The sequence below is a fragment of the Saccostrea echinata genome, unplaced genomic scaffold (genome assembly GCF_033153115.1).
Source record: "Saccostrea echinata isolate AGI-Se365-2 ecotype Australia unplaced genomic scaffold, CSIRO_AGI_Sech_v1 ptg000002l, whole genome shotgun sequence".
NCBI classification, from domain to species: domain Eukaryota; kingdom Metazoa; phylum Mollusca; class Bivalvia; order Ostreida; family Ostreidae; genus Saccostrea; species Saccostrea echinata.
The window spans coordinates 6,073,908-6,093,358 of NW_026889751.1; the positions used below are offsets into that span (position 1 = coordinate 6,073,908).

The 19,451-nt window shown below is 33.6% G+C and overlaps 1 protein-coding gene across 1 annotated transcript; it reads right to left on the bottom strand.

The window, feature by feature from the left end:
• Positions 1 to 123: 123 nt before the first annotated feature.
• On the bottom strand, positions 124 to 18,656 carry LOC133206013 (arginine and glutamate-rich protein 1-B-like). The gene is made up of 13 exons (XM_061341922.1): positions 18,526 to 18,656; positions 15,156 to 15,354; positions 14,119 to 14,181; positions 13,487 to 13,687; positions 13,122 to 13,235; positions 11,902 to 12,036; positions 11,527 to 11,610; positions 8,851 to 8,994; positions 7,344 to 7,460; positions 6,787 to 6,900; positions 4,820 to 4,927; positions 2,199 to 2,244; positions 124 to 929 (listed from the first exon to the last, which is right to left on the bottom strand). Exons 1-13 carry the CDS (start codon positions 18,586 to 18,588, stop codon positions 914 to 916), a joined length of 1,404 nt encoding a protein of 467 aa, XP_061197906.1. The 5' UTR covers positions 18,589 to 18,656; the 3' UTR covers positions 124 to 913.
• Between the last annotated feature and the right edge of the window lie 795 nt (positions 18,657 to 19,451).

The window sequence follows — 19,451 nt, forward strand, 5'->3', positions numbered from 1 at the left end:
AAATTAAAACATCCTGGAACTTACCAGTAATATTGGTTAAAACCAGTAAAATTTATAACAATATAAAAAAAATGTATACAAAGTGCATTTATAGATATGATAATTGATAAGCAGCATTTACGAGAAAACGATAACAGCTTGTTCAGTTAGAATGATCACATTGAAAAATTGCAAAATATGTATATAATCAATTGCAAAATATTTGAGGATGATTTAAATTTATCTTAAATCTGATGAAAATGAAAACTTTAATTGGATTGTAGAGACTTAAATCATCAAAAATATAAATTTATATGACAGAGCGGCCCTTAATGCTCCCCAAGGAGCGAACAGGAATAAGTCCAAGTAAGTAAGTCATGTTATACAAGAAAAAATAACTTAAATAACTTACAAAAATGTATTCACATTTATGTTATTTGTACTTGCATATATACATTACAGGGTTGTCCCTAAGAATTGAAATAGCAGGGGACATTAAAAAAGTAGGAGGGTGTTTTGGGTTCCTCCCCTAACAAAAGGGAAGGCGGGATACGAGAATAACCAGAGGATTACGTCATTATAGGCGGGGAAAATCCCTGGCCCCTGAGTCTTAGGGACAACCTTGCATTATCACAGTAATATTTGTTTTTATGAAAGGTTTTTATAGACATTCCCAGCTGCCAGTTACTGTTCTTCAAGTTAAAAATGACATTAAAATTTTCGTCTGAACTTGAGTAAAAGTTTTTTAAGTGTCATGTACGACTGTTTAATGCATAATAAAAATTTTATCTTATTACATAGTTAATATTATGGGCTCATCCTCCAGTGTATAATTATTGTAAAGCACTTCTTCAAAAGCAGGAATTTTTTTGTCAAATATAGGCTAAGGACATGGAATCTTCAGTGACCAGATCTATGGCTGTCTCTTTCCTTCTTAAGGACTGTTGCTTCTGTATCAAAAGATAAAACTTAAACAATAAAATGCTTTCTTCGCATGTTAGTAAAGGAATTAATGTTGCAGCAAAAAATAACCTGTGCAAGCTGCAACCATTAATTCCCATACTAATTGACAAAAAAAGCATTTTATTGTTTATACAAGTATTTATGTCTGTATAGATAATCATATAAATAAAAGTAATTTTAAGTACCTACATAAATATGACATATGCAGGTCATTGTGAGTTTCATTGATTGAAAAGCAGGCTGCACAAGAAATCTATACAAGTGGCTTAAAAACTGGTTCTATATAACCTACGTTTACTGATTGATGAAAGAAGTGGTTTTTATAAGAAATACAGGTGAAAATCTACAGAGGATATTAATATATGAAATATTCTGGAATACAAGTTTTTCAAGGAAGGCCCATGACCTGCAACAGCAATCTGTACAATGTAATGAGAGCTAAGAAAGGTCACCAAAACAAGTTTGGTTTCTGTTAAACTTTACTTTCATAAAATAATTCATTACAGGTATATGATTGAATAATTGCTATCTCTCTGATTGGCTAAGATCCAACAATGTAGAAAAAATACTAGTTAGTAACCTTCCAGGTGAATATAAGGATTTATTTTCTCTACATTAGTCTACAAATAGAGTGGGAAATTCCAAATTGATGCAAATAGTTTTGGAAAGCTATTTTACTTTCTACCGACTTCCACTCAGGTGAACATAACATTAGGGAGTATATAATTTGGGTTGGGGGGTGCAGGCTTCCCCCAACATTTTTTTTAATGTAAATTTTTACTTTAAATTTAGACTAAAATATTCATTGAAAGGCTGGTCCCCACTAATGGACCTTAATCCCCCACCCTAACCCCACCCCAACCCCAAAACAAAATTTGAAGTTAAGATAATTTTCTTTTTGTGGCCATTGTGGGGGCTAATCAAAGATTTTTTTTTCAGCTGTCAGTTTTCCCTGATAATGCCCCCCCCCCTTATAATATTCATGCCCCCCATATAATATTCACCGACTCCGAAGGGAAGCTAAATCATCATATTAAATGAAAAAAACAGCAAAAATTGAATATTATATAGCTCTGGTGACAAACAATAAACAGGCTCTAAATACTATCTCATTTAATCTGAAATATAAAAGGGTGGCAAATGTGCAGACATGTCATGTAAAATGATTCCTATTTCTGCTTTGTATGTGAATAAATGTACAAAAGAATGAAAGAACAACCACCAACTGATTAACAATTATGATTTCCATTGCATACCTGTTTTGGAGAAAAGTTACTCGCTGCTCCAACTCATTAACCTTGTCTGAAAAAGAAAATACCAGTGATAAAACAAGAGGTTCATGTGCCACAAATGCTCAACTGAGTCATTATGGCCCTGGCTTTTTTTCATCAAATTTGAATCTACACTAAGTGAGGATGCTTCAATATCAACATGACTAATCATTCCTTTGCTGTACTTAAGAAGAAGATTTTTAAAGATTTTTTGCTATATATTCCTATACAAAACTTTGAACAAACTTGAATCTACACAATTTGAGAATGCTTTCATATCAATATGACTAATAATGCCTTTGTTCTTCATCAGATTTTTATGCCCCTGGATCGAAAGATCCTGGGGTTATATTGTTTTTGTCCTGTCTGTCTGTTTGTTCGTTTGCCTGTCTGTTGTCAACTTTAACCTTGCCCATAAGTTTTGATTGGTTGGAGCTATGACTTTCATATTTCACATGTGTATTCCTTGTGACAAGACCTTTCTTTGGGTACCATCATATTTGACCTTTTGACCTTGGAGTTTGACCCACTTTTGCAAAATTTTATGAGACTTTAACCTTGGCCATAACTTCTGAACAGGTGGTGCTTGGGATTTCAAACTTCACATGTGTATTCTTTGTGACAAGGCCTTCCTTTGGATACCAACAACTTTGACCTTTTGACCTTGACCTTGGAGTTTGACCTACTTTTGAACAACTTTAACCTTGGCCATAACTTTTGAATGGTTGGAGCTAGGGCTTTCATACTTCATATATGTAATCCTTATGACAAGACCTTCCTTTGGATACCAACAACTTTGACCTTGATGTTTTACTTACTTTTAAAAAACTTTAACCTTCGCCATAACTTTTGAACAGTTGCAGCTAGGACTTTCAAATTTCACAGGTATATTCCTAGAGACAAGACCTTTCTTTGGGTACCAACATTTTTTATCTTTTGGCTTGGATTTTGACTTGCATTTGAGACACTTTAACCTTCGCCATAAGCTGTCATACGGGGGCATCAGTATTTCACAAACACATCTTGTTTCCTACATATTCCTATGTAAACTTAGATCCCCAACTGTGGCCCAACTGTATCCCAGGTGGTCATGATTGGAACAAATTTGAATCGGCACTACCTGAGGGTGATTCCATATCTATATGACTATTCATCGCTTTGATGTTCTTGAGAAGAAGATTTTTAAAGATTTTTTCCTATATATTCCTGTGTAAAACAATGATCGCCCATTGTGGCCCCACCCTATCCCCAGGGGTCATGATTTGAACAAGCTTTAATCTACACTTTGTAATGAAGCTTTCATATAAGTTTCAACTCTTCTGGCTCAGTGGTTCTTGAGAAGATTTTTTAAAGATTTTTCCTATATATTCCTATGTAAAACTTTAATCGCCCGTTGAAGCCCCACCCTACTCCCTGGGGTCATGATTTTAGCAAACTTACAACTACACTATGAAATGAAGCTTTCAGATAAGTTTCATCTCTTCTGGCCCAAAGGTTCTTGAGAAGAATTTTGAAAGATGCCATTTTTTTCTTTACTAATTCTTAATTATCTCCCATTTAAAGAGGACATGGCCTTTCATTTGAAGAAAATTGAATCCCCTTCAACAAAGGTTGCTTTGTGGCAAGTTTGGTTGAAATTGGCCAAGCGGGTCTGGAGAAGAAGATGAAAATGGGAAAAGTTTAAAACAGTGAAGGTGAGCTACATGTAATAAACAAGAGGCCCATGGGCCACAGCGCTCACCTGAATAACTTTGGCCTTGCTGTTTTTCACCTGATTTCTCCCCCCTCACCCCGTAGTACTTATTGTGGCCCTGCACTACCCCCAGGGGTCATGATTTTAACAATTTGAATCTACACTACCCCAGGATGCTTCCACATAAGTTTCAGCTTTTCTGGCCAAGTGGTTCTTGAGAAGAAGATTTTTAAAGATTTTTTTCTGCATATTTCAATGTAAAACTTGGATTCCCTAATGTGGCCCCGCCCTACCCCCGGGGGTCATGATTTGAACAATTTAGAATCTACACTACCCCAGGATGCTTCTACGTAAGTTTCAGCTTTTCTGGCCCAGTGGTTCTTGGGAAGATTTTTTAATGACCCCACCCAATTTTTGTATTTTCTTGATTATCTCCCTTTTGAAGGGGACTTAGCCCTTCATTTTAACAATTTAAACTCCCCTTCACCCAAGGATGCTTTGTACCAAGTTTGGTTAAAATTGGCCCAGTGGTTCTTGAGAAGAAGTTGAAAATGTGAAAAGTTTACAGACGGACGGACAGACATACGCACGGACGGACGGACAGACGGACGGACGGACAGACGGACAACGGGTGATCAGAAAAGCTCACTTGAGCTTTCAGCTCAGGTGAGCTAAAAACACTTCTGACCTTCTCATAAAATCATTCAACTTTCAATTCTGTTTTGAATTTTTTGAAAAAATCAGTATGGTTATGACATTTTGATACATGTATGAGAAAATTTAAGGGTATCAATTCTTTTTAGAGCTTCTTTTCGATAGAGAAAATACAAATGAGTTCATTCATAAAAGTTTGATATTTCTCCATGATAGATAAGAAGATAGGTGAAAGCTACAATAGAGAAAATAGATGTACTTTTGTAATAGTTGAGACTAGTTTCTAGTTGTTTACATCTCTCCTCATCCACCTGGTGCTGTCCACTAGTTCTAGTCATTTCTACTTCTCTCAATAGCTTCATGTTCTCTGAAAGAGGTACACAGTGTGTTACAAAGTAGACCCGAGGGAAAACTAAACTGCAAAATATATATTCTTGATGACCTACCCTTCAGTGACCTAGACTTTCATGACCTTCATTTGAGTGACCTACTTCTAAGTGACCTACATTTGAGTGACCATCACTTGAGTTTGCACCTATACTATTATAGTTGTCTACTCATGAGCCACCTAAATATAGGTGATCAAGAATGGGCCTTCCCTAAAGGACATAACTCAAAATAAATAAAATATAAATAAATCCTGATTACATTCCCGATACATTTTTCATTTGTCTCAGATTTTGCCCCATGTGCTTGAATGTTTATTTGTATCTCCATTTTAAAGTAGTAAATAGGCATTACAGATATTTCATTTTACTAAATTGAGAGTCCTCCCTTGTATTCCAATGGATAACAAGAGCCCCATGGGCCACAACGCTCACCTGAGTAACTTTGGCCTTGCTGTTTTTCACCCGATTTCCCCCTTGTAATACCTATTGTGGCCCCGCCCTACCCCAGGGGTCATGATTTGAACAATTTAGAATCTACACTACCCCAGGATGCTTCCACATAAGTTTCAGCTTTTCTGGCCCAGTGGTTCTTGAGAAGAAGATTTTTAAAGATATTTTCTACATATTTCAATGTAAAACTTGGATTCCCTATTGTGGCCCCGCCCTACCCCCGGGGGTCATGATTTTTAAAATTTAGAATCTACACTACCCCAGGATGCTTCCACATAAGTTTCAGCTTTTCTGGCCCAGTGGTTCTTGAGAAGAAGATTTTTAAAGATTTTTTCTACATATTTCAATGTAAAACTTGGATTCCCTATTGTGGCCCCGCCCTACCCCCGGGGGTCATGATTTGAACAATTTAGAATCTTCACTACCCCAGGATGCTTCCACATAAGTTTCAGCTTTTCTGGCCAGGTGGTTCTTGAGAAGAAAATTTTTAAAGATTTTTTCTACATATTTCAATGTAAAACTTGGATTCCCTATTGTGGCCCCGCCCTACCCCCGGGGGTCATGATTTGAACAATTTAGAATCTACACTACCCCAGGATGCTTTCACATAAGTTTCAGCTTTTCTGGCCCAGTGGTTCTTGAGAAGAAGATTTTTAAAGATTTTTTTTCTACATTTTTCAATGTAAAACTTGGATTCCCTATTGTGGCCCCGCCCTACCCCCGGGGGTCATGATTTGAACAATTTAGAATCTACACTACCCCAGGATGCTTCCACATAAGTTTCAGCTTTTCTGGCCCAGTGGTTCTTGAGAAGAAGATTTTTAAAGATTTTTTCTACATTTTTCAATGTAAAACTTGGATTCCCTATTGTGGCCCCGCCCTACCCCCGGGGGTCATGATTTGAACAATTTAGAATCTACACTACCCCAGGATGCTTTCACATGAGTTTCAGCTTTTCTGGCCCAGTGGTTCTTGAGAAGAAGATTTTTTAATGACCCCACCCTATTTTTGTCTTTTCTTGATTATCTCCCCTTGGAAAGGGGCTTGGCCCTTTATTTTAACAATTTAAACTCCCCTTCACCCAAGGATGCTTTGTACCAAGTTTGGTATAAATTGGCCCAGTGGTTCTTGAGAAGAAGTTGAAAATGTGAAAAGTTTACAGACGGACGGACGGACAGACAGACGGACGGACGGACGGACGACGGACAACGGGTGATCAGAAAAGCTCACTTGAGCTTTCAGCTCAGGTGAGCTAAAAACACATTTTTATGAATCAAAACATTTTAGGCTACATGTCAGTACAAGGTGATACAACTCTGCATATTATCATAGAGAAAACTTTTTTAATTTTCTTTTTATCATTTATGAATTAATACAGACAAAATACCCTCATGCAGTTTCCTCTGTTCTTCTAGACACTTAGATCGCGTCTCCTCTAAATCCCGGGCCAGCTCCTCTGCATGCTCTCTCATCAATCCAATATTAGTCTGGGATTTCCTCTCTAAATCATTCACAAAACAGTCTTAATTCTAACAGAATAACAGTCAGTGGTCATAAATAAGCACCCACATATTTGTAGGTTTTAAACAAGAATTGTCTTCTTATTGCATACTACCTTTGACAAAGATTGTATTGCATTTGATACATTTTGTGAATATTTCAGACAAAATGTAAGAAAATAAAATCACTACACTAAAATGAAGTTATTTTGATCATAAAGTGTCACAATTCATTGTATTTATTCAAAATTTTACTTCTTGAGAAAAGATCAGATTTTTCAGAATGAATTCACATTGATTCATTAATATAAAATTTTACTATATATATCTAACATAGAAAGCCATTGTTTTTATTTAAAATTTCACTTCTTGAGAAAAGACCAAATTTTTGTCAAAATTGATTCTCATTGATTCATTTAATAAAATATTTACTATACATATTTACCATAGAAAGCCCTCATGCTTTCTGCCATTTCCTGTAGCTGTTTTTGGTACCGAGTCTCGGCCTGGTGAATGGAAAGAGGTGTTTCCTGAATCTGTTTTGACAGGGCCATGATCTTATCTGTGCAGGGTAAAATTGTCAGTGAATATGAATGACATTGTTAGAAAATATCTGCAATATGTTTTTGGTATGAAATTTATTTCTTCCATACCCTAAAATCTTGAAAATTAGCCGGATTTAATAATAAGCCGGTTTTGAAAATAAGCCACCTATTTATTGCATTGAAAATTACTCGAAAATAAGCCTGATTTGAAAATAAGCCGGTAATGATCGTTCCATTTTGAACACAGTGTTATTTTTAATTTCAATATATTTTATTTTATTATAAACATTCTATGACATTAATAATTTTATTCAACAAAGCACAAGATATTTAAGCACTATTATTTTCTTTTTAGTTAACAGAAATCTTGACATTCATTACATGTCGTCTTTATCCTCGCAGAAATAATTTTATTTCAACGATGCACGAGAAAATGTTGAACTTCAGTTTTATAAAAATCGAATTAAATCTTTATTTAGCAATGGTAATCATGACTGTGTGCATTGCGATAATCTTTTATTTTCAACAGAGTTCGAGTTATTTTAATAATTAAGATTTAACTAACTTGATATTTCTTTTTTTAAATTACTATAATGGACGAAGGTTATAAATCGACCCCAATTATATCAATGAAAATAATCAAAGCCATTGATAATAGAGGTGATGAGAAAATTATTAAACAAACATGTACACTCCTTCACAACAATTGCTTTAATTGGGACGTATACAGGGGTGTTTACATGAAATTTCCACTGAGTTATTTAAAATCAAAATAAACTTATAAATTGCTTCTTCTTTTTTTTTTTTTTTTTTTTTTTTTTTTTGAAAACCGAGTGTCAGACTGATTTGATACATTACGTAAGCACGTAGCAAAGGAATGTGTAAACGTCTATAAATAACATCGTGATATGGGGGCTTGAATATGCAGCTAAAATTAATTTTAACTCGCTTTCCAATATAATTTAACTGTTAACAGATTATAAATTAAACAGTTTCAACAAGTTTACGTTCTTATAATAATTTACTAAGGTTTTAGATATAGCGGTAAACAACAAGAAATTGTCTATGTCTGTTGGTAATGCTACAGTATGTCTGATACCCGTGCATATTATACTCGGCCAAATGTGGCAGTTCAAAATCGATCGATTATAATTTATTGTTTAGATAATAAGCCGTGATTATGCTCTCGGCGCTTACCGGTTTTTGGTTTTGATAATAAGCCGCGATTTGAAAATAAGACGGTTTTAAAAATAAGCCCCCATTTTCTTACCAAAACTTAAAATAAGCCGCGGCTTATTTTCAAGGTTTTAGGGTATATTGGTTTGTGAATAGTCATTGAATTTTGAATGAACAATCTGTGTATGTGTGACAGAGAGAGAGAGAGAGAGAGAGGGAGAGAATACTTGCCATTCATGCTGCTGATTTGGTCTTGCTGGTCTAAGATGGTCGTGTCTTTCTTGTTGAGATCTTGTTCTAAACTCCGGGCCTCCTGATTTCTCTGGTCGTAAAGATCCTTAAACATTACAAATTGTTGAAGATATGTAACCTCACCTGTAAAAAATACAAAATAACAATCATAGAATACATTCAGAATGTGCTAATTGCTCCTTTCACATTATTATTTAAACTGCACTTTGCCAGGGAAAAGCCATTCTTATACAATTTATGCACAAGATTCAATTATTTTAGCTTATGGCTAATGTCTTATTGTGTGTTAATTGTTTTTATCATCTACTTAGGGGTAAATACTGATTCCGCAGTGTGGGTAATGGATCATATAACAATAGCTTATATCAATGACTGGTCCGAAAACCAATACTGTGTATGCATATCAAACCAAAAGTAACATTTTCATAGAGTTTAAAAGTCAGTTAACTTGAGTTATTGAAATATACATGTAATACAATTCATGTAGCATACTAAGTTTGTTAACTTACATGTAATTAGTTTCAAAATGACCTAAAATAGGCTCTATTAGATTATAAAGAAAAGGGCCATATACAAGAAATGACTGTATGTGAACTCCCATATTAAATATTTTAAATATAAGATGGATAGAATACTAAATACTAAAATCCACATCATAATATGTTAATTCAATCCTTGGGCCCCACATACAGCCCTCAGGTTGATTTGGAACCACTCGGGCTGATATGGATCCACTCGGGCTGATATGACATATAATATAGATTTTAATATGTAATATTCTTTAATATATCCACCAAAACATAATTTCAGAAATATTTTCTTCAAGCTCTGTTTGCAAGGGGTATTAATAGCGATTCTCTGTAACCACTTAAACTTCTTTGCCACGCATGGTCACCGATTTTGATGATACTTTGCCCATTATTACAACTTGACACCAGAAACATATATCAAATAAAATTTCGTTGCTATGCATCTTGGTTGCCATGGTAACAGCCAGAAAAGTTGGAAAAATTGAGATTTTACGCTACTTTGAATCTTTATTAAGCCTTGATAAAGACTAAGAAAAACAAACAAACCATTCTCACAAAAATCCGAAACCTTGTTGCCACTTATGCTGTAAAGAAACTATTTAGAATTTATCTCTAAGTAAGTTGTAACCATGGGTACATTTGGAATACATTTTAGATGCTGAAAAATGCAGAAAAACGCTCAATATTCACTAATGATAGGTGTTAAATGATCAAACTCAATCAACAACCTAAGAAAAAACAATAAAAATATTTGACCTTAAGTAATTAGGTATTGGCAATATTATTCTAAAAATAACTTTCATGGTTGCCATGGTAACACAGTGTAACCGTGCAAAATATGTTGCTAAGATTGGGTTAAAGCTACTATCTTCAGGAAAAACAATAAAATTCATGACTGGCACATATACATCCTTAGGACCTTGCAACACCGGCAACATAAGAAAAATTGGGATTAATTGTTACTTTGCAGTGTTACCATGGAAACAATGTACCAGTTGTTTAAAGGGATATTTTTTTGCTGCCTTAGGAATTTACTTACTTTTTATTCAAGAAAAATATTATTTGACTCACCTTGAATAGTACTTATCTGGAAGAACTAAAGTTGAATATCATATATTGATAACGTTTGTTGAAAAATACAACACTGTTGCTATGGTAACCAAGAAGGGAAAATGTTCGATTCTGTTAATTTTATATCAATATGAAACCCTATGTGCCAGTTTTTTGCATCCAGTTAGAGATTGGGTGGCAGTCAAAATTGAAAGTCAGGTTAGTTGTTCATAATTATCAAGCATAAAAGTTTTGGGAATCTACATACAAGGGTACGTATCCAAGGAAACAAAATATTTTTCAGATTTTTATGCATATTTTTTCGGCTCATTTCCATAGCAACGCACTATTTAAAGAATTGAATTTGAATTTTTTGAAATGTGAAAATTAGGGTCACATGAACGTCTTTAAAAATTGATCATCAGTTATATAAAAATATGCTTTTTAAAAAGATAGGATAAGATTTAAACACCAAGAGAGTAAATTTAAAATCCCTTTTTGGTATTAAAACCATGGCAACCATTGCCATCCTATAAGAAATATCATATTTCTTCCTTGGTATATGTTACAAGGATCTTTTGTCTATTATTTGCTTGCATTTCAACCTATAATTTTTTTTATACTTAAGTGTATGATTTTATAAAATTAAACGGGCAAAATTATTACTTTTGAATACTTTGTTTCCATAGTAACGAATGTAATAGTTGATTTACCAAACATGTTTATCGCGCATTTAAGACATCAGGCCTTCAACTTTCAGAAACAACCATTGCTACTTGTTTGCTTTGCTGCAAACGTTAACTGTGGGACTCTGAACATGTTGAAAAATGCCATTTTTCAAACTTTAGGACATGTTGCCATGGTAACCATGACACGTAGCAACCATTTTCTGCCTGATTTGAGTTTACAGTATCAAAGACTTTTATCATAGAGAGTTTGGAGAAATTCTGAGACTATGCGTGCCACAGCTCCTATATAAAAATTCAAGTCGTTACAGAGAATGGCTCTTAATTGTCACTCTATTTTGGCTTTCCAATTAAATTAATTGTCACTGTGTGCTACTGTAAAATCTCACTATTTCTTTGTTGTAAATCTCTCTGTAGTTGATCCACAGTTATCTGCAAAATGTCTACTTTTGCTGCCACTTTTGTTTTTTCATCTGCAACAAAAATCATTTTGTAAAACAAATTTAAAACAATGAAGGGTAGAAATTTCTTGTAAGATTAATAGATATAAATTGATATTATGTTGTAAAAAAAATCCAAAACCACATTTACATATTGGTACATGTAGTATATATGTATCATTTATTTTCATAAACTGATTTTTCATTGGAGTAGTGGTCAATTTTATGTTGAATACATGTACATGTAATACTGCAATATGAGGATGTATAACATTAACACGATGAAAGAATTGAAAGTCTTGCACACATCTCTGTTGAACTTACCAAGAGACATGTTCAGAGCTTGTATTTCAGCCACCTGTTTTTGCAATTGTCCATAGAGCTCTTTTACTTGTTGTTGACGTGTTACATCTACTGTCTTCAAAGTAGTTAATTCTCCATTCAGTCTTTGTAATTCTCCTATTATCAAAAAAAAAAACAAGAGGCCCATGGGCCACAACGCTCACCTGAGTAACTTTGGACTTGCTGTTTTTCACCTGATTTCTCCCCCCCCCCTTGTAGTACTTATTGTGGCCCCACCCTTCCCCTAGGGGTCATGATTTGAATAATTAAAATCTACACTACCCCAGGATGCTTCTACATAAGTTTCAGCTTTTCTGGCCCACTGGTTCTTGAGAAGAAGATTTTTAAAGATTTTTACTACATATTTCAATGTAAAACTTGGATTCCCTATTATGGCCCCGCCCTACCCCCGGGGGTCATGTTTTGAATAATTTAGAATCTACACTACCCTAGGATGCTTCCACATAAGTTTCAGCTTTTCTGGCCCACTGGTTTTTGAGAAGATTTTTAAAGATTTTTACTACATATTTTAATGTAAAATTTGGATTCCCTATTGTGGCCCCGCCCTACCCCCGGGGGTCATGATTTGAACAATCTAGAATCTACACTACCCCAAGATGCTTCCACATAAGTTTCAGCTTTTCTGGCCCACTGGTTCTTGAGAAGAAGATTTTTTAATGACCCCACCCAATTTTTGTCTTTTCTTGATTATCTCCCCTTTGAAGGGGACTTGGCCCTTCAGTTTAACAATTTAAACTCCCCTTCACCCAAGGATACTTTGTACCAAGTTTGGTTAAAATTGGCCCAGTGGTTCTTGAGAAGAAGTTGAAAATGTGAAAAGTTTACAAACAGACGGAGAGCCAGACAGACGGACGGACGACGGGTGATCAGAAAAGCTCACTTGAGCTTTCAGCTCAGGTAAGCTAAAAAACAAACAGTCAAACAAAACAAAATTAAAACACCACACTTAATTGCAAAAAAAATTCATAAATTTTATTCATATATATTGTGGATTTTACTTTTCAAAATGTAACTGATTTTTAACCACACCTGTATGTCTATATGTTACACCTACACACAAGAATTTTCAGGCATCAAATCATTGATCTGTCAGTCAGACACACTGGTAAATAATTTAAAACAAATTAACTCCATTTTTGTCTTCAGCAGATTTTGGCAATGGCAGTAGTTAGTTCCCTTACCCTTCAGCTGATGCTTTTCCTCCTTACATTTGGCCTCACTCTGTCGTGATTTCTCTAGCTTCTCCTGTAATGTCTTAACCTGCTTGACCTCCTCTTCAAGCTTCTTGGTATGGTCTATAAATAGATTTAGAATGTGTGAATAGACAAACATTTTCAGTGCAATAAGTAAGAAAACAGTAAACTATCAGTGGTGATCAATAATGCTCAAAATAATTTATCATACTTTGTCAGTTAGAATAAGATATTGGGGGAGCTAGGATAGATACATGTTTGCTCTACCATAACAGTCCAGTTATACATAATATCTCTATAACACATTCTTATATAGTTGTATTTTATTGTATCTAATGGAATATAAATCTTACTTTGAAGAAGTTGTATCATCTTTTCTCTCTCTGGCAATTCTTTTTCCTGTAGTGTGCGCAGGGTTTTATCCTTTTCAGCTATCAATTTATCCACCATTTCTTTCAGATCTCTGTCCTTCTGAGGCAACAAAGTACACAACACCTCAGCTAATTTATGGTCCACGTGTAGGCCAGGTCCATTATTAGTAGAACCACTTTGATCTTTCCAAATAAAAAAAAAAAAGATTAGCAGGCATATATATAAATAAGGTCTCTAAAATAAAAAATATATTTTACAGTAATTTATTTTACAGTAAAACTTGCTCAAGAGGAACTCAGTTTTAAGGAATTCTCATTATAAGGAATACTAGTAACTTGGATTTCCTTAACTATGCCTGCTCAGAAATTTGACAAGTGAAAACATTTAGGAATTCTTAGTCATTTTTCAATGTCTTGACTTTTGTCAGCATATTCTTGGTTATGGTAATTTGTCTAATTAGCTAAGAAAATATGCTATCTTAAAATGCTGTACATTCTTTTACATATCAAGAAACTGTCTAATGATTATTTTAAAACAACACAGTTTTCACACAAAGAATCGTGATACACTAGTTTTTCTGTATCAAAAAAGCATTTAACTGAATCAGACTCACCAGACTCCAGGAGCTGTCTGGCCACAACATCAGCCTCACTAACTGCTTTCTCTTTAATTGTTCCTGTCAACAGATCAACAACTCACAGTTCACAACAACCTTCTATGGGTAAAAAAGTCCTTATCTAGTTAGTTTTATTATTTGCTTTGGTAAATAATCAATTATGATTGTGCTTTTACGCTACAACATCCTCACAACACCAAGGATCCTGAGTCCACTCATGGCACCCTTGAAAAACTTCATTCAGTAAAAAAATACGTTCAGGCCATTATCAAGAAGCACCCATCAAATTCGGGCTTTCATAAGTTGACATGTAATGTAAATAGAAAGTAAGCAGTTGACAGCTTAGTGTACCGGTACATGTTTTAGGTTGTTTGCCACTGAAGGCATCATGTGATTGGTAGAGAGCTAAGAAAACAATCAGGCTTTGTAATTTCCCCATAAGGCATTACTGCAGTCATCCCATAAAAAATTAATCTAAGTTTGTCAGGGGTCCCATGGTCATGAGTGGACACAGGATCACCTGAGTTGTGAGGGTATATATATAGTTCTTCCTAATTTCGCATTAGAACACAAAACCTGTAAAATTTTGTAAAATCTACGATTATTAATTATGACTTATAAACTTAAATCATAAAGAATATTTAAGAAATGAATTTCATTTTTGAAGATTCATGAGGACATGAACTACGACGCTTCATACCGCATATTTCATGAAGCGCATTTGCGCTTCATGATAAATATACCAGCGTGAAGCGTTGTAGTTCATGTACCTCATGTACCTCATGAATTGTCAAAAGTTAAATTCATTTCTTATGTTTACATTATTTTTCCGATGATTTGCCACAAATAACACCATTCATTTTTAAAGCAAAACAGTTTGCACTATAGTTTTGACCTCAAGTAAGGTATTATGATGTAACAATGGAGATATTCATGCTCATCCATGGTAGTTCATGAGAAAATGAACAGTATTCTATTTTGTAAAGAATCATAGGGGAAATTTATTGGAAATGTAAATATTATAAAATGCTTACTCAATAGCTCATCAAACTGGTGGTCTCTTGTTTCTTGATCTGTTCGAACTCGTTGGTTGCAAACAGGACACTTCTGTTGTCTCTGGAACCAGTCCTGAATGCAGTGTGCACAGAAGCGATGTCCACATTTGGTTGTGGAGGTTCCAGAGAACAAACTTGTGCATATTGTGCAGGTGAAAAAAGACTTTATATCTGAAAGCTAGAAAAATCTAAATTGATTATTGATATTCTATGTCCTTGAGATGAGCCAGATTACTCTTACTGAAAGAGTTATAAAATAAGCATCAACTCTTTTAATATTTGTGTCCCAAACAAAATTTTGCCTTTTTCTAATTTTTATTTTTCCTCATGTATAATGAACCTGGGACCCCCACATTACCAGTCAGGCGCCCTAACTTCTGAGCCATCCAGTCAAATACCCACATCCCATATACTGTAAATTACTTTTTTTATTTGTGAGAACTTTATTTTCGCCTAATTATGCAAGACCGTCTGCTTGCTAAAATTACATTCTTATGTTTAATTCTATTGCTAAAGATTATATTTAGAGCAATGACCAAAATTCGTTAAAATTTTATTTTGCTCTCTATAAATACCAAACAACAATCTCGTAAAAATAAGGTGTTAAGAAAATGAAAAGTAAACGGCAAGGATCCGCTCCCCATAAAACTTATTAAGAGGCAGTCCACCGAAAAACCAGGCAATGGGTGGCACATCGCATATCATGGATTTTAATTATTTTTTGCATGTAGACTTATTAAAGCAAGTGTTTACACATGACAACATTAAAAAAAAATTTAGTGCTCCTCTAGTCCTATTTTTAGTAAATGCTTAATTTTAAGTGCAAAAAGGTCAACATAAGGGTAAAAAAAATTACTACGTTTTTATTTTGTTTTATATGTAACAGATACTCAAAAGCTGGATGTGTCGATGAATATTATTTATAGCATAGACTCTTATCTTTTATTTTATTAATGAATAAGACTCCAATTTATACTTCTTTAGAAAAAATTATATGGTCCAAGTTTGAGTTAAGCAAGTAACTTTTTGAATTCAGTATCCAATTTTCATTACGTTATAAAACCCAATACATTACAAGGACAGATTTTTTTTCTTATTTTATTATGAATACAAAGTACAAACTTTTGAATCACTCAATAAAATCAGTGGGAACAGGTATATTGAAAGAAATAAAAGGAGTCAAATTTACCTTTTTTTTTTTTTTTTTTTTTTTTTTTTTTAATAATTTTCCCAAATGAAACCGATCCCGACCGGAATTATATAAAGAAAAAAATACTATAATTGTAATGTTAAATTTGGCTCTATTGTTGTAATATGAGTAAAAACTTACTTGATTTATTTTTTTTAACATGTTACATAGGTGGCAGGTGCCTTTAGTTTGATAAATTTGTTAATTTTGCATCATTTTCGATCGGATCGGGATCGGTTTTTACTGTAAATTTAGAAACATTTCCTAAATTTGGCTCTTCATTTTAATTTATCAGAAAAATATGCTCGTCTTTTATTTCTTTTCAGTCAGTTAACTGTTTTTAAATGAGTGTAACCATAGATTCAAATATATATATTATTTAAATTACTGATGTCTTTTACGTACATGAAGATTACATGTAAAACATCTGATTGAATTCTTAATAGATACTCGGTATTAAAAAAAAGTATTTGTACATGCATTATGCAACAAATGAGAGCAGACAGCTTCCTAGCTTTATTATTTATCTTATTTCCAAGTAAAATTTCTTTTTTATTTCCTCAGGAATTAAAGAGTAAATTCTATCAGTGGCGAAATTAAACTTGCTTAAATATAGGAAATATTTTTATGTGTACAGTCTCGACTTTATCCAAGTTTTTTCTTACCTGTCATCTGTAAAGCCTTTTCCTCTTTTACAAAATTTGATTTTATATAAATAAGAAAATAAGTTCTTTGTCATATATAGTATCATTATTCAAGAGCCGATAAACAAGCAAAAAGCGGGGGGGGGGGGGGGGGGTGTCTCATGACATCATTATTTTTAAAAATTGGTTTCATGAACGTGAAAACATTTTAGAATTGGCCAACATAGTCACATGTTTAAACTCCATATTAAATGTGAGTGTGTGATTGTTTCAATCGCCAAATTAAAAAATAAATAAGTAAAATAAAAAAAAAAAAAACGAAATGTTTCACTAAACCATCTTCCGTTTTAGTGCCAAATTATAGTGGGTAGTTCAGCAGTAGTTTAACTCAATAAATATATTTTTATAACTTATTTTTCAGTTTTTTTTTTTTCATTTTTAGTCGTACTTCGGATTGTTTATTTTGATTTGACTGCATAGATAAATATATTTAAGTTTTTACAAATATCATGAAGTAAACATCTCAACTTCGTTGAATTAAGTGTTGCGTAAATCTAAAACATTCATCATTGATTCCCAATTTTATAAGAAATGTTCATGATAAACACTTCATTAATTATTTTTACGCATATCCTAGTAAATCAGTTAAAAAAAATTAGTTCTCAGACATGTATAAAATTACTTATCAAAACGTCATCTAGCTGAGACGCCGCCCGTGTATAAAATACATTTTGATATTAAAATATAATTTAACATTAAGAATAATGCACTCTGAGGAGTAATTAAACAGAAAAAGAGAAATCATTTTTTAAAAAATCTTTTTCTTTACACTTTTACGCAAAGAATTTACAAACTTCTCTGGAAACTTGTAACTATTTCATTGTGACGCAATATTAGTCAGGTATATGACGTCACTGATACATCAATGGAAACGTGGATTCAACCTGAATAATAGAGCCAATTTTAATCTAAATATTACGCCTGGAGGCGAAAATGAATTATATTTTGAAAATAAATTATTTAGTTTTTTTTTTTAATTATTTTCTTTAGTATATCGATTCTAAATATTTCACTAGGATTCCGATAAAAAGGTGTTGAGCAGATTTACCGATGCCACGGGAGATAACTCTTGCATCGCAAATTTCATAAAAACGTCCTTATATTTTGCCAGAAAACTACTATCAAAAGTGTTTTTCCCACCGATTTTATTTTTTAAACAAAAAGTTGAAATATTTCTAGATTTAGTTAAGTGTGAATTATAGTCCTGTTAAAAATGTATTAGAAATTACAGTTCTTTGTTTCTGACCTACATTCAATGGTTTATATAGGGACATTCAAAAACACAAGGATATTTTACTAAATAAGCAATTATCAAACAAATCTTCAATTACATTATTCCTTTTGGGCTACACTGATATTGTTTTTAATAAAATATCAAATATTCCTCACATTCGATCTGCCGCCTATTAATACAATACTGCCTGGTTTTTCGGTGGACTGCCTCTTAACAGCATACCTTCACGAATTTTTCTTCAAAATCCCTGTCCTCAGACTCTGAGATGGTTCGATGAGTTGCCATCCTCACTATGCGCTCTGAACAGTATGAAATCTATCTGTCCGCTTGCCTTACACTTTCGTTATTTACAAAACTTCGAAAACGAAAGTAGCCTGTCCAGGAGATTTTCCGAAATTGACACATTACCGCGAATCTATATGAAAGTGCTTTAATCTTCCCAGCTAAATGTAGGCCTTAACTCCCACTCCCAAACTCGTGTAATATGTGAAAGACAACGTATTTTAAAAATCAACCCACATTCGATTTGGCTACTAGAGTCTTCATATGACTATGACTATTTATATCAATATATGACCACTTATACTGTTATATACATTTACACTTCAAACTTCCAGGATACAAGATGAAACAAAAAGATACAAGGTCATAAAATGGCCAGAAACAAGATGTAAATATATATTTTCTATTTTTAAAAATCTGAATTGTTTTCATGTTTATTATTTATGCCAAATGTTATTTAACAAGAGGCCCATGGGCCACATCGCTCACTCGAGCACTTCGGTTAATTGGTATTGAAAATAGTACAAGTGGTCTCATCCTACCGTGTACCAGGGGAGGGGGTCTGAACAAACTTGAATCTTTACTAACTGAAGGTCCTTCCTTATTTATGTGATCGATCATGACTTAAAAAAGTTTTTTTTTTAAAAATTATGTGTTATATTAATTCCTACATACAAAGTTTGATCTTTTATTATGGTCCCGCCCTACCCCCGGGGATCATGATTTGAACAAGCTTAAATCTAGTCACTACCTGAGGATGCTTCTGTATTAATATGACTAATCGTGGCCGTGCTGTTCTTGAAGAGGAGATTTTCAAAGATTTTTCCAATCTATTCCTTTGTAAAACTGATCGCTCATAGACGACA

Coding starts and splice junctions, on each gene's coding strand:
- LOC133206013 (XM_061341922.1), bottom strand. CDS start 18,588: ATGGCAACTCATCGAACCATCTCAGAGTCTGAGGACAGGGATTTTGAA. Junction 13,688..14,118: donor CAGACAGCTCCTGGAGTCTG/GTGAGTCTGATT, acceptor TTATTTGGAAAG/ATCAAAGTGGTTCTACTAAT. Junction 6,901..7,343: donor AAGCATGAGGGCTTTCTATG/GTAAATATGTAT, acceptor TGAATGATTTAG/AGAGGAAATCCCAGACTAAT.